Source organism: Mchenga conophoros, linkage group LG12, assembly GCF_057382185.1.
Source record: "Mchenga conophoros isolate Kocher_MC1m ecotype Shallow Benthic linkage group LG12, M_conophoros_male_GT1.1, whole genome shotgun sequence".
Classification (NCBI taxonomy): Eukaryota; Metazoa; Chordata; class Actinopteri; order Cichliformes; family Cichlidae; genus Mchenga; species Mchenga conophoros.
The window spans coordinates 2,402,676-2,424,244 of NC_140537.1; the positions used below are offsets into that span (position 1 = coordinate 2,402,676).

General features: G+C 40.0%; 1 protein-coding gene across 1 annotated transcript; it reads left to right on the plus strand.

Annotated features, from left to right (window-relative positions):
* The first annotated feature begins 598 nt into the window (after positions 1 to 598).
* On the plus strand, positions 599 to 21,536 carry LOC146561870 (nuclear receptor subfamily 5 group A member 2-like). Its single transcript, XM_085293285.1, has 7 exons — positions 599 to 846; positions 2,228 to 2,346; positions 2,685 to 2,826; positions 3,396 to 4,051; positions 11,288 to 11,407; positions 12,240 to 12,387; positions 18,279 to 21,536. The coding sequence occupies exons 1-7, from the start codon at positions 825 to 827 to the stop codon at positions 18,530 to 18,532; spliced, it is 1,461 nt and encodes a 486-aa protein (XP_085149411.1). The 5' UTR covers positions 599 to 824; the 3' UTR covers positions 18,533 to 21,536.
* The last annotated feature ends 33 nt before the right edge of the window (positions 21,537 to 21,569 follow it).

The window sequence follows — 21,569 nt, forward strand, 5'->3', positions numbered from 1 at the left end:
AATATCTATATGTAGGCCTATAAGGAGTTAGCCTGTAGCATAATTAGGTTTAGGGTTTTTAGGCTTATACGATTAAACATAAACTCATTTTTAAAATCTCTTCTGATTACATGAAATGTGCAACACACTCACATAAAAACTAACAAAACTACAGTAACAATATCTTTTAGAGTAATCGTACAGAAATACGCTAAAACACTAAAACAGCCTGTTTCGTTTTTCCCAGTTATTATTATTAACGTTAAATTGTTTTAAGCCTACCAGAGTTGAAAGATTTCTTTTTCTACTGTAATGCAACCATGTGGATCATTCAAATGATGAAAGAAGAAAACAAAGATCGAAAGAAAACACGCGTGTTTTATTCTCTAAACGTCGAAAGCTGAGCGCTTTTCTAATCTTCTCTGACAATTTATTCATTCACTTGCACGTTTAGTGCGTCTCCTCCATCGGCTCGGCTCTTCTGTCCAGGCATTTTTCTGTGGCTGCGGAGAGCATCTGTCACATGACTCGGCATCCACCAATAGCAGCGTGGCAGCCTAACTTTGGCGATAAGGGAATCGCAGTAAAGAGCGAGCGAAGGAAAGGAGTTTCACTCTGAGCTCGTGAATGGTCATCATCGTACTACACTTTCTATTGGCCCTTCTGGGTCCTAAAGCATCCCGATATAGACAGCACTCACCCGGAATTCTGTTGGCCTTTCTTTCTTTCTTTCTTTCTTTTTTATTTTGCTCTCCTCTGCAGCCCATGCAAGGCTGCTGCAACACCTACATCCAGGTTTTAATCATCAGACAATCATCACTGCCTGCCTGCTGTCTGCTGCTCAAATGTTGGGAGACAAGGCTCACGGTAAGTGCCTCCGTTTTCCTACATGGCCTTCTACACTCCAGCTTCTGTCACCTTCACAGCTGTGACTTTTTATTTTAACCAAATGCTTGTCAAGAAACAAAAATCAGCGACATGCAGTCAGAAAAATATTCAAAGAAACACACAAGCTCCAAAGAGCCACAACGCGTCGTTTAATTATTAAGTTAATTCAGACTGTTTGAAAATAAGACGGCAGCATTTTTTCCTCAATGCAAATTTCAATTAACTGAAACAATCATCAGTCCAGGAAAACATCTGTCATTTTTTTTACATTGTTTTAAAATCTTGAAATATTGCTGCTCTGTGAAAAATAAAGAAAAAAATATGATATTGCTTATGATCTAATAATAATACTACCCGTTCAGCGGCCTTCATTTCGTTTTACCGCCGATTCACTTCAGTGTGTGCGGACAGTTTCTACAGAAACGTCAAAGACAAACAAACAAAAACGGTAAAAATAAAAAACTAAAAGTAAACATTTGGCCGGATAATCAGTCACCGCCGCGTGTGTCGGTAGGTTCATGAACGACGTCAGCTTAGAGACTGAACCACGAGACTCAGCAGCGGAGTCAGATCAGGTGAAAGCAACAAAACCACAACAACAAACTGCAGACACATTTCGTTGTTAAGAATAGTCTGTCAGTTATTTCATAATGCAATAGAGAGAGTCTCATTGATGCCGATAGTGGCTGTATGTAGATTCATTTTTATTTGACTTTTCTTAATTTAAAATAAAAAAATAAAAAACAGGTAGATATACGCATAACGTTTTTCTGCGGTATGCCTCCGTAGAGATGAGCTTCTCTAACAACACACAAAATTAAAGCTTAAATTTACTTAAATAACCTTTCGGGCAAAAGTCTTTAAATACATCCGCTCTTGTGTTTTTCATCTAATTTGTTTTTATTTATTTTTTATTTTTATGTATTTAAAAAAATATAATTTATTCATTTAAAATCTTACATAACCCAATAATTCCACTCCTACATAACATTTATTTAACTGTATGATGTAAACACATTTCATAATTTACATCTAGAAATGCCTGTAAAATAATTAAATGATTTATTGCAATTTATGTATTTAAACTTCTATTAGAAAAAAACCACATTATCGTTATTTCATATCACATTCACATGAAAACAAACTGTCAAAGGTTGAGATGAAACTACAATAAATTGTAGGAAAATGATTAAGTGCCGAAAAGTAAAAAGTCATGTTTGTTGGAATAATGCACAATATTACGCGAATCTGTATTTTTTTTTATTCGTTTTTTATAATTGATAATTCTTTTAAAAAACACGGCAGAAATAATTATCAGAGGCGATTTGCATGGTAGACTCACTGTGCTTGTGTGTGGCAGGTGTGACTTTAAAGGTGATGGAGTACACATACGACGAGGACCTGGAAGAGCTGTGTCCTGTGTGCGGAGACAAAGTGTCTGGATATCACTACGGCCTGCTCACCTGTGAGAGCTGCAAGGTACGCAAACGGTAGCCATGCGCGAGGACATGCGCGAGGACATGGTTTTTTTATTTATTTGAAAATGAGCGCTAACCACAAACCTGCTGCTAATTATTGCTTCTCCAGCTGTTAGAAATAACTGCTGAACTTGTCTGAATTTAATGTCCGTGAAACATAAATGCAGCGAAAAATGGACACTTACGTTATCCCAATTTAGCTAACGTGTGAAGGCTTTAATGTTAATGAAATGTGCTTCGAAATAATTAAATCTAAATACAAAAACGGCAGTCGCAATCGACCTTTTATTTTGAAATCTAAACCCAGTCGTTTGATACCAGTGTGTCGCTCGTTTTCAGGGCTTCTTCAAGAGGACAGTGCAGAACAACAAGAGGTACACGTGTGCGGAAAACCAGGAGTGTAAAATAGACAAGACCCAGAGGAAAAGATGTCCCTTCTGTCGGTTCCAGAAATGCCTCAGTGTTGGGATGCGGCTGGAAGGTAAACTACTACAATAATAATAATAATAATAATAATAATAATAATAATAATAATAATAATGATAATAATAATAATAATAATAATAATAATAATAATGAAACAGGGACATTTTGCCTGTGATTTGCCACCATTTATTTTAATATGATAAAATAAATCTAATAAATAATATTAAAGTCTATCTGAGGCCACTTCTTTATGCGATGGTGCTGGCTATCATGCAGTGTTTCCTGCACACATGGGATGGGATTGATTCCCAGACAGCAATGCAAAGGAAAGCACCTGCTTCCGTAGCAGAAAAACGACACATTCTTGTCTTGCTGATAAAATTCTGGAGACTCCCCGGGGAAGAAGGAGTAAAGCTGCACAGACTCCTCGGGGATTCTTCTCAGCCCTAAAAAGGGAAGCAAAAAAAAAAAAAAAAGACAGACAAGGCTGTTAATTACTTTGTAGGAATACTGTGAACAAGAGTTTAGTGCTCATAAAGCTCAGCACGTCTGCACAGTGTAAGAGGCAGTCGATGGTTTTTGGGTCTGTAAACCTGTTTTCTCCTTTTGTCTCATGTGTGACAGCGGTGCGTGCAGATCGCATGCGTGGGGGTAGGAATAAATTTGGCCCCATGTACAAGAGAGACAGGGCCTTGAAACAGCAGAAGAAAGCTTTGATACGATCCAACGGTTTCAAGTTGGAGAGCACGGCTCCTCCGCCAGCCTCTCCTCTGCAGGCAGACTACGGCTTCACTGGCACCTTGCACACCCTTCCCACCATCTCTAAAAGCCTGCTCCCCTCCACCCCGAGCTCCATCACTCCCACAGACTACGAGGCTAATCTCTACGGACCCCCGTCTTTGGGTATGGCCATGCAGTCACACGTGCCCCTCACCACCCAGTACCAGTACACAGCCTTTCCCGGAAGGGCGATTAAAGCCGAGTGTCCCGACTACACCAGCTCCCCTGAGACTCTTACAGGATACCCTTACCCAGACATGTACCCCTCAGCCTCGCTGCAACCCCCCAGCCTGCCGCCACTGGTTCTGGAGCTGCTGCGCTGTGACCCGGACGAGCTGGTCGTCCAGAACAAGATTGTGACTCACCTGCAACAGGAGCAAAACGGCCGGGGTCGGCTGGAAAAGCCCAGCACCTTCAGCCTCATGTGTCGGATGGCAGACCAGACTCTGTTCTCCATAGTGGAGTGGGCTCGGAGCTGCATCTTCTTTAAGGAGCTGAGGGTGAGTAGCAAACTCTTTACCGTGTTGAGTGTTTGAAATGAACCGTACATGGTTTCACTTGCAAAACATGTGACAAAGACACAATACATGTACATACAGGCTCCATGCAGTATTTTAGTAAACCTGAGATCTACCAGAAAATGCTTCATAACCCAAAATTAGAATTTTCATGTGGCGCATTCACCCAAAAAGAATCTGTCGGTTTAGATTTGAGGGATGTTTTCTCAGACTCAGCCGCTTGAGTCCCACATTTGGTTTTCCAAGAATTCACAAATAAAAACTGAAATAAAAGATACGAAAGAAAACACATATTGATCCAGTGACAATCAAGCAGTAAAAGCCGAACATTTCTGAAGATCTTTTATGGTTATGTCTAAAATATGCAGAAGTGAAAAAATAAAAGTTCATCACGCTCACAAAAGCTTTTTACAAGGACGGCTGAATCCATTCTTCCTTTGTTTCTGTTTGCTGTTTGTCAGAAAAAGGGAGCACGGTGCCGCGATGTTACCGTTTCTGAAAAGGATTAAGACGATGGCTTGTTTTAAGTCTGTATTAATAAGTTCACAGGCTTTCAGACCCAACAAACACATGAATGCAATTCAAATGTGATGAAGCTGGCGCCCACGGCTGACTCACAATCCACTCGCAGTCCATTCAGAAAGTGTTCCCAGCACTACTGCTGCTGCTATCACGTTCTCATAGAGGCTCTCACTTGCTTGAATTCATGTGAATGCTATTTCTGATTTCACATTTCTCAAATATCCCGTTAATTTTTACTGCAGAGGAGAATTTCTTTTTCATAACTCTTAAAATATGTTTTTTTCCTCTAAACGAACAGAAAGAAGTGCTCTATTAAACTTCAATAATTATGATGTATGACAGTAATGACAGATTAAAGCGAAAACAAGGGTCTTTCTAAGGTGTTGAGCAACCAGAACAGCTTTAATTCTTCAAATCTCTCTAAATCTGCTGAAGGGAGAAACACCATTCTGCCAAAAAAATCTTCTCTTATTTGGTCGAGTATGCTGGTGACATGTCATACAGGTGTTTGGTTGGGCTGAGATCTGGTGTGTGAAGGCCAGTGCATAAACCTGATGATTGTGGCCCGTAGATGGGGATAAGCAAACCTAAACCATGGCAGCAAAAGGCCTCACCAAGCATAACAGAGTCAACCTTTTCCTTTAATTTGTCACCAGTCCCCATTATTACATTATATGATGTCCTGTTACAGTCAGTGCCTTCAATAAGTTTTTCTTGAAAAATCAGTGTTCCTGATATTGAACTGTTATTTCCAACACTGCGCAGCTCTAAAAAGCTGCAGTTGGAGTAACTGGACTAGTTGGTCTGATGTCGTTTAGCTGTGTAACACAGCACTTTCAGCCTCTTATTTCCTCCTGGTAGGTGATAATATCACACACACCTCAGAGAATGATGATCAAACATCTGTCTGTGTGCCGACCCGTCTGTGTACGCTGTAAGCTTTAGCAGCGCAGTCAGAACGAAGTCAGAACTCACTGCGCTGCTGCTGATGGCACTGCTGCACGCACACCTCGTATTCTGAGTGAAAATGGAGAATTATTATTCTTTCCTGACAAATCAGACAGGTAACACAACAAAGACGAAAATGTCACCTTCTTCAATAAGTCATGATATGATGTGTCTGTGCTGACGAACAATCATCTGTCAACCAGCCATGGCCAAAGGGATTCTACCAATTAAACAGTTTAACTAGCAACAAAAGGTTGATGCTGTCCTTGGTGTGATTTGGTCCTTGGTGTCTTTTCATCAGATGCAGTTTATTTACTGAGGTACAGTCAGAGCAGCTCTGCTCCTTTCCTGCTTCACACGCAGTCACGTCTAGATATTTACTCCTGGGTCTTGGATGTGAGGAGCCAGTGGTTCATATTCTTGCATGTGAAAAGCATTGAGTGGTTTCCTTATGACTGGATTTACTGCTTGCAGCAAAAAGATCATGCATACAGCAATTTATGCAGTCAAGTCAAAAACTAATCATGCAAAATTACCAAAAAAAGAAAACACAAGAAAACCTACAATGATCGTCAGATAAACCTTTCTGTGAGTCCAACCTGCATGCAGGGAGATGGAATTTGAATTCTAACAGTTCTTCCCATTGAGCTCAGTTTTTCTTTCTCCAGTGACAAACACTAACCCCCACCCCTCTCTCCCCCACCCCTCTCTCCCCCATTGTCAGAGGCCGAACAGTTTTTTAAAATGTTAAATATAAGAATGTTTTTCCAAAATCCTTCATGGGTTTTGCTCTGGTCTACAGATCCGATGAATTTTAACATCTAATAAGACTAATAAGACGTAACATCTTATTAGTTTCAAACATTAAACACAGTATTAGGCCCTCTGATGTTTTTGTACGATTTTGTAAGCTCTTTGTGTGTGTGTGTGTGTGTGTGTGTGTGTGTGTGTGTGTGTGTGTGTGTGTTTGGAAAGCTTTATTGAGTAAGTGTAGCTCACAGCTTCCAGATTTTATAACATTTTATTCGAGCTCACTGTCCTGCTCAAATAGCAACTCAAAGTATGAACTGAATGGACTAAAAATGATTATTTGTTTCTGAGAACATCGATGCATGCTGATTAATTTATTTTATTGTTACTTATTTATTGTTATTTTATTGTTACTTTGTCTGTTTATTGTCGCAGAGACAAAGCTCCCATTGTGGGGATGATGGTTTTTTTGGTTGCATCTTCTCACACTAACACAACGAGGTATCTTTATACTGCGTCTGTGCCTGTGTGAGGGGATACTTGGCCAAACTGCTGCTCAGTCTCAGCAGCACAGCAGGAACACACAGCAGCTCATCATATTTTGTTATCAACAAATATCATCAGAATATACAGTAAATTTTAATATCTGATCATTTTAATCCAGCTGCAGACATTTAATTCTTTCTACTGATAATGTACAAAGTGTGTGTTGGTATACAGTCGACACAAGCACAGTACAAAGTTTTGGGATAAATGGGATAAATATCCTCTCAGTTTTAGTTAAAAAGATGTTCTAGTGTTTGGTCCTGACAGCTCCTCTAAGGAGGTCAGGACCTTGGCCTCCTCACCAGTAACATCAAATCATCTGCTTGGGATCATCTTTGACCAACATCTAAATATTGAATCTGACTAAGCTCGCTAAGCTCATCCAGTCTCGTTTCCTTCATCGAAGATATATCCCCCCAAAATCAAATCTTTACTGTCATTCAATCATCTGGAACTTTAACTGCTGCTCCTGCTTAGCCAGTTTCCTGTTGGTGCAGAATACAGCAGCAAGTCAACAGCTACTCAGGACTCACATATCATACCTATTTGCGCTTTCCAGTTTGGCTGAATCTGTGGTTTGTTTTATACAACTGCTGAAAAGTCATTTTTAAAAATCTTTCCCTCTATATTGCATCTATTTGTAGGTATAGAAGTGTGTTGGAATTAATGTTGGACCGCATGGTTGACAATGCGTCTGCATGTTGGAACATGCATGCTTATACATTTGAGCTGAGGAGCACTTTTAACTCTGTGATGCACAAATACATTTATATTAATTATAATTATTATTACTACTTCACTTTATGTGAAGCAACAGTAGAGCATTATGCTCGGCCTATCTCTTCAGTGATTGTCAGAAACCCACTGCACTCATGGTGTCACAGAGTCACAAAACCAAAATGTAAATTTTGTGGAAGAAACACAAAAAATAACACATTATGACAAAATATGCACACGCTGGAACATTCCACAACATGCCCATTCCCAGTTATTAATTTACAGCTAGAAACATAATAATGGTCATTTATTCTCACCAATTATCAGTGATATTTAAAATAATGTAAATGGAGAAGGTATTACTGGGGGGGGGATACACCTCTGAAGATTAGCATGGGTTACACAAATACTTCATGTTAGTCTTCAAATAATGCAAACTAATTAAAAACTGAATATAAGATACAAAGGTGATTTTCTTTTTGCTAATATCAAATTATTTACTCGTACATATATATAACCCGGCAGCAGGAAATCAATGAGAGCTAACCTTAGCCTTCTGTAACCTTAGGCTTTGTTATTTAATATAAAACATTTTAATCAGACTTAGAAATAGTTGTAATTACAGCATATAATTTGTAGCTTTCATTTAAAAGAGCACATTATTATAATTAGTAGTAGTCATAGTACTAGTAGCAGGACTGCTAGTACATGCTGCACAATTATTTTTCCTGCTTGGACAAACAGACATAATCAATCACGACAGAACAATAATAAATACGAGTGCTTCTTTTTTTAACCCATTGCTTGGTAGTTGGAAGGCAACGTGATGGTATTATAATATCTGATATATATAACATTCTTAGTAAGATATGTTGTAAATGCATTTTCAAGCAAGTATTGCTGCTATAGAGAAACCTAAATCTGACAAACAACAGATTTACTTTGGACTGGTTTGGTTCTCACGGACTTCATGAAATGTCTAATTCTAGATGTCAGACTAAACAACAGCTTTTAAAACATAATTATATCGCTTCAGATTTGAAATATGTTCTAATTTGCATTAATGTCTAATTCCCCGTTCATAAAAGTTTTGTCAGGCCATGAACCAAAATACGGAAAAAGATGAATAATGCTGGTTTTCCTCTTATATCCTTATTTTGAAGTGACAGCTTTTCTCACAAGTTTCATTTCCCTGCCAGGAGTCTCCTTTTATACACATCCAATGTACTTGTGCTGACATTTACACCATTTTTATGCACAGTGGACAGCCAACATGGACAGTGAGAACAAAGCTGTGCATATTTTGCCAAGAAAGCCTCCCGCTGAAAGAGCCGTTTCCCTGGGCTGGATAATTACATTCCATGCAGACGATAACGGGGGAATGTCAGCTCTCCATCGCAGCTCTTCTCTGCGCTTGCCTACATTGTTACTAAATTATTTGCCGAATGAAAGCTATCGATTGCTGCAATTTCCCCAGAGGTGGCCTTTGTCTGTCATATGTTTGACCTTCTGCTCACCTGGTGATGATGGAAAACGTGGCTGAGATGCACACAATGAACACAAACGCTACTAAAGGCTGGAAATTTTACTTAAAATACACGTTATTCATGAAAATATGGACAGAAGGCAAAAACTGCATTTTGGAATGACTGCAGGGTCAAACTTATTAAAGATCACATCTAAATATTAAATCAAAAACTTTGGATTAGTTGAATGTTGCTTTCTGGTCATGAATTATTGCTTGTGTTCTTTGCTCCCCAGAGTGTGTGATATATTAGTGAACGTGCACTCAGAGTGTTACCGCAGTACTCCAAGTGTTTCGCTAGTTACTAAACACAGGTGCACAGAAAGCAAACAACCCCCAGGTTTGTTTGAAAAACTGTCATATCACTTCTCTATCAAAGCTCAGAAGATAAATAACTGACTGATTGGCATGCAAGAAGCTCTGCTGCTATATTCCCATGCTTGCACTGGTGCTGCATGCACATTTCTGTTCCCAAGTTGCCACTTTGACCAGAACTGTCAAAACTAATATATTTTCTTAAAAGTCACTAACACCATATTTGTTAGCTGGCAGGGCCAGGTCCAGCCTCTGCAACTCAAAATGTAATAGCTGTCTTTGGAAGATCAAGGCTGGAAACAGACCTAGAAGGAATGGTGAAGTACATTCATCATTCTCTACCTCGAGAATAAAGCTGTGTTCATATCAGATCATTCTGCCTTGCAGTACTTGGGCCAGTATAGTTGCTGGAACGCTTTTGGAACCCTGAACAGTTAAAACAAGGGTTCAGCTGATAGCTGGAATCAAGTTAAAGTGTTTTGAGATATAATCAATAAGTCCTCTGATTTAGATTTTTTTGTAGCCCTGTTCTTTTGTTCTGTTGTCATTACAAAAAAGCAAACTTCAATCATATAGCTGTGGCTGTCCAATAAGAAGAAAGTAGCAAGAAGCCCAAATTATTACACCAAAGTTTAACCAGACTTTATTTTATCAATGTGAAAACCAACTGATGACCAAATGAAGCCATCTGTGAGGTTACTGCTGACACAACAAAGCATAGAAATAGAATTAGGGGTTGTTTTTGCTACATTCAGAATCTAGAAAATTTGCTTACAGCTTTTTTAACCAAATAGGTGATGATTTTTAAAAATTCCTGAACTGCCAACCCGCCCATCGGTGACCTTTTCCACATGCAACACAGATATCGCTTGGGAAATATCATCACGGTTGGCTGCTCTGCAGAGGAATGGATACAGTATCAGTGTGCGGTTGCGATGTCAGTAAAGGCAGTAGACTATGACAGACAACATTTACAGTTTCCTGTCATTTCATAAAATATGGCCCTCACAGGTAATATGACACTTAACACGTATATACCTGACATATCAGTTTCAACCCAGCAGAGACACAAACATTAAGAATCCATGTGGCAAATGAAAGAAATGCCTTCCTTCTACACTCAGCCTGCTATTTCTGAGCTTTTTTTTGTGGGCCGCAGCTGAGTGTCCAACTTCTCTTGGAGAGGAAGCAAAGGAGGTCGCCGAGACCTCTTGCTTCCTTAACCCCTTCCTTTATCACTGCACGCCCAGACCCCCACCACTGCACCGGTGCAGATGAGTGTTGTGGCAAGACTGCAACCTCTGTGACTGATATATAGCTTCATTCAGATGGACTGTAATTCTGTCAGCTCCATGTCAGATGAATGGGGTCTGGGCCTATTAGCAGCTGCGACCGCAAAATTACTGACTGCTGTGTCCTTCACTTTACAGACAATATTGTGGCAGCAGGATTATGGGTGTGATACAGTCGGGTGGGGGGAAACACATATGCACCCATCCCCCAGAGCAGAGCAGAAAAGGGAAAGGTGGGGGTGCTGGGGAGAGGTGAGGAGGCTGGAGAGGTCCTAGGTGTTGCTGGGCCAGTATGAAAGGAGAGTACACACACACACACACACACACACACACACACACACACACACACACACACACACACACACACACACACACACACACACAGATGTTTTGCTATTAAAAGCCTAATTTTTCCCCCCATAGTCCTTTTATTTTAAACTAATTGGTGACAGTGGTGTAAATATTTTTCGTCTTTCTGGTCAGAAACGAGCTCAATGTGAGAGCGAGTTTATCAAACAATATGAGATGTCTTTTGTTTTCCACTGAGTTCATCTTTGTTCTTTGTCTGCTTTTCTTGCGTCTGTCTGTCTGCGTTTCCTGAAGGTGGGAGATCAAATGAAGCTGCTTCATAACTGCTGGTCTGAACTGCTCGTCCTGGATCACATTTTCAGACAAGTGCAACACGCAAAGGAAGACAGCATTCTGCTGGTGACCGGCCAGGAGGTAACAACTCCCTCGCACAACTTCCCATCAGCACACCACCCAGTGTGCTCCACACATTGCACCCAATCCAGAGGAGTTTTGTTTTTACTGTTTTCGTATAAAAATATATATACACTATGTTTAGCAGTATTCATTTATATTTCACTGGCTGTTGATATCTGTACTAACATATTCTGATCCTAACAGTAGTTCAAATTCTAATGCAAAATCTCCATGCTCTAAACTAAATATAGAGAGACATATGTGTCTCATCAAAAAAAACATATAGTTTTTTTTATTTGCCAACAATTATTAGTGAAATAAACTTAACAGACATATAGAAAAAAAGGGAAACTCTGGAAAGGCCGTTTATCCAATAAATCTCTCAAAGTCCAGTTTAGTGTTAAAGTTAAGGCTATTTATGTTTCTTTGTCTTTATTTAATTCACCTTACATCAGTGTTTGCAAGCATATATAATTCTGGTGGTTAGACTGTCATCACTGTGAGGTGCAGGGACTCTGGAATTTCCCCGGGATCGATATTCTCTACAAAATGGGTGCAGTTAACCTCGGGGAACAAGTAAGCTTTAGTGTTTGGAAAGTCAAATACTTAACATGACACTGTGGAAAAAAATAAAATGTCACACTTATGTACTCAGAGGTGATCCAAGCCTTTGGGTTTTGAATGTAATCGTGTCCCCCGCTCACTGCTGCCCCGTCCAGGGGGAGTGGATTTGTTAGCCATGTGCTAAACAGGCAAAAAATCCTCCAACGCACTAACCCGGGATATTTGTCTTTGCTAAAGTCTCATGAATATAAGGGGCAAAGGAAATAACCAGTAGCCCGTGTTGCAGGTGGAGCTGTCATCCATCCTGTCTCAGGCTGAGGGGACACTCTCCAGTCTGGTCCAAAGAGGTCAGGAGCTGGCAGCGAGGCTGCGGGTGCTGCAGGTCGACCGCAGAGAGATCGCCTGTCTGAAATTCCTCCTCCTTTTCAACCCAAGTGAGTCATCTTGTTTGTGCATCATTGCTGCAATACAATGAGGGGATGCATTATGACGGCAAATAACTAGCATCCGGCACCGTTACCGTTGCTTCCATCCAACTTACTACGATGTTTTTACAAACTGCTGATAAGTTTCTCAGCTTAGAGGCGGAAGGAGGAGACACAATACAGACATTTCAGATAGAAAGTCTCTTCTTCTAAAAATGATTATTTAAGTACAGTAAGAGGGAACCTTTTGACCTTTTTTGCAAATAAAACTGTTTTGAAAAGTGTGGACTTATGTGTGTGGTCTGTAAATCACGCATTTTTCAAAGGCTAGCAGATGCAAAAATCAATCAACTTCATGGAGCTGCACGGCCATACTGGTGCTGTCTTTTCTCAGATTGTGAATAGCAACACTGATATCCTAATGAAAAAAATGTCACAATTGCAGATAATCTGCAGGAGCCTTTTTATCTATGAGGTTACAAGTGTTTTCCAAACTGGCCTTTTTCCCTCCAATAAATTCACTTAATTAAATTTCTAGGCTTGACAAAAGCTGATATTAACAAAGACATCCTCCTCCATTGTCCACTAATGGCATTCAAAAGAAGCGTAATGGATGGGTCTATCATTTGATAGCAGGGCCGGCATTCATGTAGCGGCTTGTGCAGATGGAGAGAGCATAAATGTGGCTCGAACAGATTCCCTGAAGTGTTTGCTGTTTAGCGCTGGCAAAGCAGGGAACAAAGAGCTTTTTGAATGAGGAGAGCACTTGTCATAGGCAGAAAATATTTGCTGCCTTTGGCAGTGGCTCCTTTGCTTGCTCTGTTGCTTTCCCTCATCTTCAGAGTCAGGTTTGTCAGGGGTAATTTAATTGCCCTTAAGCAGTTTGAAAAGATGATTCAGAACATTGATTCAAAACATTTAATTACTGCGTGAATGGATTCTCAACGATGAGCTCAGCTGATGCTGAATGCCAGTCCACCAGAGGGCTCGGCTATTGTCTCACATGCACCGCGCACGCATAAAAACACACACGCAGCCACCCACACGCATTCACCTTACTAAATACATAAAGTATAGGTACATCATACACATAAAGCTAGTACTGAAAAAAGGCCATGTGGACATTGGTTGCACACAACTGTTTTTCTTTGGCAGAAACTTAAACAACTGAGTTAAACCAACACAACTTATTCATATTCAGTAAGCCTGTGCATGTTGTGTTGATAAAACGCGACTGAAACATGTTCAGATGAAGTAAGTTGAGCTCTTGGAATATTTTAATTCTTCGCAATTTTGTCATTTTATTTGAACATTACTCAATAACCTTTACCCCAATACTACTTGGTCACTTAAATACTACATGTTGACTTCATATTACATAATGTTCAACAAAGTCTAGAGTGTGGTTAACATAAAAGCTGAATGGATCTACAATGACTACCATCCTCTTTATCCGGGTTGCAGGGGTATAACCCTGAACTGACAGCTCTATCACATAGAGACAAACAACCATTTGCACTCACATTCACGGTAATTAAGAATCACAAATTAACTTAACTCTAATAACTGCACGACTTTTAACTGTGGGAGGAAATCAGAGCACCCAGAGAGAAACCACTGCAAACTAGGCAGATTGTGGATTTGAACCCAGAACCTTCTTGCTATGAGGCAACAGCACTAACCACCAATCCAGAATTAACAAAAGCAGGAAAGCTGTGATTTCAAGGCTTGATGCAGAATTTTCTGTACGTTTTTGTCCTTGACAAGTTAAACCACGGTGTGTGTGCAGTTGTCTGCCTCCTATAACTCCACTGATTTTACTGCAGCTTGAAATCTCGTGTGATCTTGTGAATTTCATGAGTCCAGCAGCTAACCACTCTCACTAGATTGTATCAGGTCATCTCAACAAGAACAAATTAAACAGATCCTGCATGATTTAATTACATTCAAGAAAGAAACACGAACTTTTTGTGTTCAAATTACAAGGAAGCCTTTTTTAATGTAACAACCACCCAATTTACTGTTTTCGGTAAACTGAAAAAAGTAGAGGCGGCTGCTCGACTTGCCTGAGATGGATGCCTTCCTCAAACCACGATCCAAAGAGTGCGAGACTGGAATCCCGTGCAGGGTCGCGAGATTTAACGTTGCTATATTATTGACTTACTTCAATCAAACATGATATGAACAATTTAATCTACCCTCTCTGCATATCATGTAGCTTCTACACTATATAGTTACACTTAACTTTAAAGCATGAGGCACTTGTGTTAAATACACGCAAGATGCTTACATAAATCCAAGAGATGGCCAATCCCTTTTTTTTCAGTGTATTTATCCCTCAAATGAATGATTTATGAGCGCTTTTAAACCGATTTTGAAATAAAGCCTTGAGTCCTGCTGCACCTTTTGCTCTGAGAGGGAAAAATGTTCTTTTCTTGGCCAGTTCTGGTTGGTCAGTAATGGTAACCTTTACGTCCAAATTTGGCTAAAAAGTGAAGCCGACTTTTCATAATTAAAAAAAAATGTTAAAATTGAATATAGATCAGACCAGGTCATTGTGTGTTGCACGTAGAGCTTGTATGGCCCTCAAATCACTTGCAACACACGTCTTTGTGTGCTACATTTTTGCCAGCCCTTCCCAACCTCCACCCATCCATGGCCCATAATGGCCCCCACCTGTGCCTGGCTCTGCTGGAGGTCTCTTCCCGTTAAAAGGGCTTTATTTCTCCACCACTATTTAAAATGTTGGGTTGAATCGTCGCTGCTATATAAGTAAACTGTTATACTTGGTAGTGGAGTGGTTAGCACTGATATGGAGAAAGGTCTGGATTCAAATCTGCTGTGTTTGAGGAATGCACACGTGTTCAGCGCTCTTCCTTTGAACCTGAGGTGACGTTCGTTGTTGTCAAAAGCGTCTTTTTAACTTATTTTTGCAGGGTGGGAACAGATTACAAACACCAACCACAAAGCCTGTAGAACCTTCATACCGGTGGCTTAACGAGCTGTTCATGTTACTGATAACGCAGCCTTCAAACTGGGCTGAAATGAACCTTCAGCATCATCAAACAGCTAATAATATTGTTCATTCATCGTTTTGTGCTCATCACAACCAGGCCCCGCCCTTCGAGTTAACAGGATTGTTTTGTTTGGGTCTGCACGATATGACTCTGCCTCAGTTTGTGTTTCTGATGCTGTTGGTACAACTGCAATTCCAAGGTGAAAATGTGCAGCTGTGGTGAAGATGAAAAACCCTGTGTGTGTGTGTGTGTGTATATGTGTATATATATATATATATATATATATATATATATACACATATACACACACACACACGTAAAGCCAAGGTTAACTGACATAGCAGAACAATAGTTAGATACTTAGAAATGTTTCTAAATGAAAATGGTCTTTACACAGAGCGCTGCCGGCTATGATCAGTGTGAATCGCTCCATAAGCCTTTACAGAAGTAACTAATTTTCAGAGGTGGGACCAAGTCATTGTTTTGCAAGTCTCAAGTAAGTCTCAAGTCTTTATCCTCAAGTCTCAAGTCAAGTCTCAAGTAATGTCAGGCAAGTCAGAGTCGAGTCTCAAGTCACTGGTGTAAAAGTCCGAGTCAAGTCACAAGTCTGAAACTTTGAATTTCAAGTCCTTTCGAGTCTTTAAAAAAAACAAAACGAAAAAATAATGTTGCAGTTATGCTAAATGTAAATATTAGACCATGTAATTTTAAAATCTGTGTTTTTCTCAACACATGACAAAATAGTGAACTTAGAAAATATACACAAATTGTGAAATTGCACCTCTTTAAAATGCAGCTCAATTAAACCTAGCTCCAAGAATAATTTTCACCGACAGTTCTGAGATAAGCTGCATGTTATTCTTGGATGCGGTTGTAGGACCGGCTTTAAAATCGCATGACAAAAATATCATACACATTAAAAAAAAACTGTATCACCAACGTAGCCTGGAAAACATTTGCTAGTTAGATGAAGTCAGCTATCTCATCTTAGCATATTTATATGCATATTTATAATCATACGGTTCTTGGAGTGAGTGCATACACTCATGAAGTTTAGTAACTTCCGGTCACTGCAACAAGCCCAGGTACAGTTTACTGACGGATGGGTGCAGGACCTTGAAATGCACCGTGTAGAACGAAAGACCATCGTACGTATCATAAGTTTACCAGTCTCACAAATCGTCGTCATAAATACACATTCCTTAACCGTTTATTAATAGGACCTTTGAGCTCAACGGTAATTAATTAGCAGTGGAAATAATTTCTGGTACCCATCACAGAAATGTAGCAGTGACAATAATACTGTATGCTGTAATCGTACTGGGCAATTAGTGATACAAAAAACCTGTTTTATCCTGTGAATAAAAGTATATGTTTTTGTCAATGTACCATAATAACAGAAGCGAAACGCAATATTGTGTCAGGACAATTCACTATTTATGCACAATAAATAAAGGAGCATAGCGCGACAATTTCTGTTCAGCACCAGACTTGCTTGTAACCTATATCACCAGTTATGTTATGAAAATGACGCATTAACTACTAAAAAACACTGACCTTCGTGTAAATGCTTGGAGCAGACTAACCTGTGAGCTGGAGTGTTCTGGGACGTTATATTTGATCTTTGAATGGCTGCAATCCAGACCATCCGTCGCGTCTTTGTTACTTCGGAAACATGGCTTGAACAATTTCTCTTCAACGACGTAATCCGATAACAACCGATCTCTTTACCCGTCGGCTTCCCATGGCTGTCATGCGACCGGCTATTGCAGTTAATAATACAACAGCTTCTTGACATTTTTGTGTTTCTTTTTATCGCTGTGTAACTGATTTTAATTGAAAGCCTGCGTGCGCTAGTACCGCTTGCCACGAGTTCCCAGAATCCTTTGCGGTTCTACCCGTGAATGACGTCACATTTTCAATCTCTATATAATATGCATGTTAAATTTTATATTTGGGGTAAAATATCAAGTCTTTTCAAGTAAACAGGTTCAAGTCCAATTCAAGTCCCAGGTCATTGGTGTAAAAGTCCAAGTCAAGTCACAAGTCTTAGAACATTTTTTCAAGTCAAGTCTAAAGTCATAAAATTAATGACTCGAGTCTGACTCGAGTCCAAGTCATGTGACTCGAGTCCACACCTCTGCTAATTTTCACATTGGTGTGAAAAACATACCTGCAAATCTTTTCTGAAGCAGCTCCCAGTCCTCTCTGGTCCATAGTTAACTTTTGATAATAAAACTTTAGTCTCAAGAAGACAGAAATGTGCAGAACAAATTATAACAAGTTATTTTACTTCAAATGGCTAAATGGTGCTGAGTCAACGCTCATCACTGTGGTGACCCATGCAGGGTTTAGTCTGGGGCGTGGTTGTTTGTTAAGCCACCGACATAAAAAGACGAGTTTGTGAAAAAGGAAACATCTGATGTCTTGTTCCAGCTCCACACTGTGCTGATGTACTTCATCCCCAAGTTCACAAAACATTTAAACAGCTTTGATGTTTGTTGGCTTGAATTCCTATTTTTTGACTTTGGAGATGTGCATTTTATACACAACATCCTCCATGTGTGACATTCATGGTGATGGGTAGGGTTTAACATTCTTTATAGAATTTGTTCTGTAGTCTGAACAGGCTGCCAATGTCAAATTTTATATATGAGACAGACTTTGCACAACATCTGCTAGAAAAGCCACATTTCTACTGCAAAAATGTGTCTGTTTACATATGACTTCAAACCCAGCATTAACCAAACCGACCTTGGTCTCCACCTTGGACAGCTCACCGGTGATGTGGCGCATATTAATAAATGAATGATTTCTTTCTGCACTCGTCAGCCAGTTTGTAATTGCTCACACATTAACCTGAACTAACTTTGCTCTCTTTAGATGTAAAATTGCTGGAGAACCAGGCGTTTGTGGAGGGCGTCCAGGAGCAGGTGAACGCTGCTCTGCTGGAGTACACCCTGTCTGCCTACCCTCAGTTCCAAGAGAAGTTCAGCCAGCTGCTGGTACGGTTGCCGGAGCTGCGCTCCCTCAGCACGCAGGCCGAGGACTACCTATGCTACATGCATGTGAGTGGAGAGGTGCCCTGCAACAACCTGCTGATCGAGATGCTGCACGCTAAGAGGGCGTGTGTGTGAGGAGCGTGAGCAGGACGCTCCGCCACCATATATTATTTGTCTAGGTGAGAGTGTGTGTGGACGGAAAAGAGCGAGTGACGAAAATGTTGAATGACACTAGACAGGTTCCCCCGGGTCACCTTTGTGGCACTTTTTATGTTTTGAGTTGGATGGAAAAAAAGTTCCTTAAAGTTTGGAATTATAAAGCTGCGTGTGTGCTCACCGGTAGTTTGGAGATTTTGAATATTAATGTTTTCATGTCCTGCAGAGCTACATAGACGTGACCTTATACCTATAAACTGGATTTTCTAACTTGTTTTCAAGCATCTAAAGTTCGACCTGCGTATAGAGTTACATTCTATCTATTTTGAGCAAATATAACATGAATTCCACAGAGCTGCCCATCAAACAGTTACTCTTTAGATACACGTCATTCATTGCCACCTTTTTCAATCTGTAACATTCACACTCAAAATATCTTTGTCGTATCGCTACCAAATTTTGACAAGGCCTTCAGCGTGAAATTTGCAGTCACATCACTGGATGGAGGTATTTGCTGGATGAGCAAATGTTTACTTTTTACAGCAAATATTTGTTTTCTCTTTCCAAAGTAATATTTTAATATCTGAATGAGACGTTTTTGATCCCAGTATCTGATGCTACATCCTAGATGCTTATCCTAGATTATCTTTATTATTTTGATGATGTCATGTCGTCAGACTAGAGTAGCACTGCTAGAGAAGCCCAACAGACATAAATAAAGTTTAGTTTAAATCTATCTAGATGTTAATATATAAATGCCAAGGCAGTATTGAGAAAAACACATTAAGTGTTTTATCAAACAACAAGAAGAGAAAGTGAGAGAGAGGCAGAGAAGAGAGAGACAAACAACGCAGGAGATAAAAGAGAGAAACTGTACACAGCGAAGCTTTGGAGCTGACAGGAGCTACAATAGACGCATCAATGTGCACTTGGTAATGACAATGACAGCAAACACGTGAGAAGCACGTCTGTAATGTTTGTCCTTCGGCTCAGTCCGTAAAGATGCAGGGAAGTAAAAGGTGCATCTGGTCACATTTGGCTCATCCATGCGAGTCACGTGCTCATTCACACTGGTGTCACTTTTCAACACATCGGGCTGCACGCCATCCAGGAGCGATGCGTCTCACGCGGATTTTGATCAGATGATCCAAACTTGTTGCTTTCAGTAAGTTCCTTTGTTTTCAGAAAATTACAAAAGGAGGTGAAAACCCACATCTCAGTAGCCCTCGACTGCTTTGTGCTTCTGAACTGAGGTTTAAAGAGTTTCAGTTTTCCTTGAAAAAACATGATTTGAGCAAACACACAAAACAAATTTGTGAGGACTATTTTCAGCCACCATTGTCCATGTGGTGGACGGTAGCAGGACAGGGGACTGTTATGTGACATGTTAAAAGGAATGTTTGTGTCCTGTGTCACGCTTAAAGGGGACCTGTTCTGTTCACTTAGAGAGTAGCTTTAATTACAGTTACAAGTTAAAATACATTACCCTACTGGATACACTCAAGCTCGTTTAGCCCCGCCCCCTTTAAATGGTGGGTGGAGCTTCTGTGGTCACAGCCAGGTGACCATGTTTGGGATGCACACGTTCAAACGTATTAATAACTGAATTATTGGCAGCTTCTAAAAACAAAACACTGAAAAGTATAATATTGTATTATTGTTGTACCTTGATTTGGTGCTACATAAATAAAACTGAAGTGAAACATAAGAGAAGGATATTAATGAATCTGGTTAAGCTCATTTCAGCTTCACTTAACATGCTTGAATAAATAATTACAGACGTATACGTGTGTGTGATGTCTCCTGTAACAGCGTCCAGTCAGAGGGAAAACATTCAGGCTCACAGGGATTTCTCTTTATTTGACTTCATTATTTGAATGTTTAATATGAACATCCACCTCTGTAACAGGACACAAGACTAAATATAAAATTGGAAACTCCACTACAGATTCCCTTTAAGTGACAGCAATATTTAGAGATATCTGATGACTTTGCTGATGCATTTGCTTGTTTGTTTGTTTTTTTAAAATTATGTACATAAACAAAAATCAGGTGTTATTCTCATTTGTTGAAATTTGACCTCCAATTTTCAGGATAAATAGTTCATTTGTTTATTCAGCCTTAAGAATGTTAGAAGTTATTTATCTTCATTCTCCGCCCACTGCTCCATTCTGATGACATCATCACGGATGTTGGTGACAGTGCTCAACGAGAGCGGCGAGACAAAGCTAGCTTACAACAAGCTGTACAGCTGACCTGTGGTTGTTGACGTGTTGCTTAGTGGGCATTTCTCTTCAGATTTAGCGAGCACTACGTGAAAGAGCAACGTGTGCAACGACTCGCGGAGCCAAACTTTGTACCACAAAGAATAATGACAGCGTGCTTTAAACCGAGGCAGTCGAGCATCCACTGCATCGCAGCCCTGAAGTCTGTGTTTGCAGCATCATCTGTGGCACTTCCTTTGTTCTGTCCCACGCTGGGTTAGGGTCTCACACAGTCAGAGTGACAGTGAGAGTTAAAAACAGTCAAATGTTTTAATGTTGTGCAGCTGTTTAAGATCATTTGTTATTGGTCCACTGATGTGGGCGTCGACAATCACTCCTCCAGCCTTACCTTTACGTCTGTCACACCACCTGCACACACGCACACACACACACTTAGTGTTCCAATTGAGATAGTTATGTGTAATCACTCTGTATAGTATATTTATGTTGTGAAGTGAATATCTGCTGCAAGATAAAGATACATTTCAGCACAAAAACGTTCTCTGCTTTATGTTGAGGTCAAATTGCTACTACTGTGGAGCTGATTCTCTTGTTTTCACTTTCTTTGTTCTGGTCTTGGTTCTCTCTTCTTTCCTGTGAGTTGAGCGTCTGTCCTGTCTTAAACTGAAGTGCTTTTCTCCTCAAAGAGAGAGTGACCAAAATCTTTTTTTGTTTTTTAAATATATTTTATTGTAACAGCATCAAACCAATAAAAAAAAAATCAATGAAGTAAAGCTCGATTGGTGTGTTGG

Excerpts from the sequence above, each read along its gene's own strand:
- LOC146561870 (XM_085293285.1), top strand. The coding sequence starts at position 825 with ATGTTGGGAGACAAGGCTCACG. Across the intron at positions 2,347-2,684 it reads TCACCTGTGAGAGCTGCAAG|GGCTTCTTCAAGAGGACAGT; the intron begins GTACGCAAACGG and ends GCTCGTTTTCAG. Across the intron at positions 11,408-12,239 it reads TGCTGGTGACCGGCCAGGAG|GTGGAGCTGTCATCCATCCT; the intron begins GTAACAACTCCC and ends CCCGTGTTGCAG.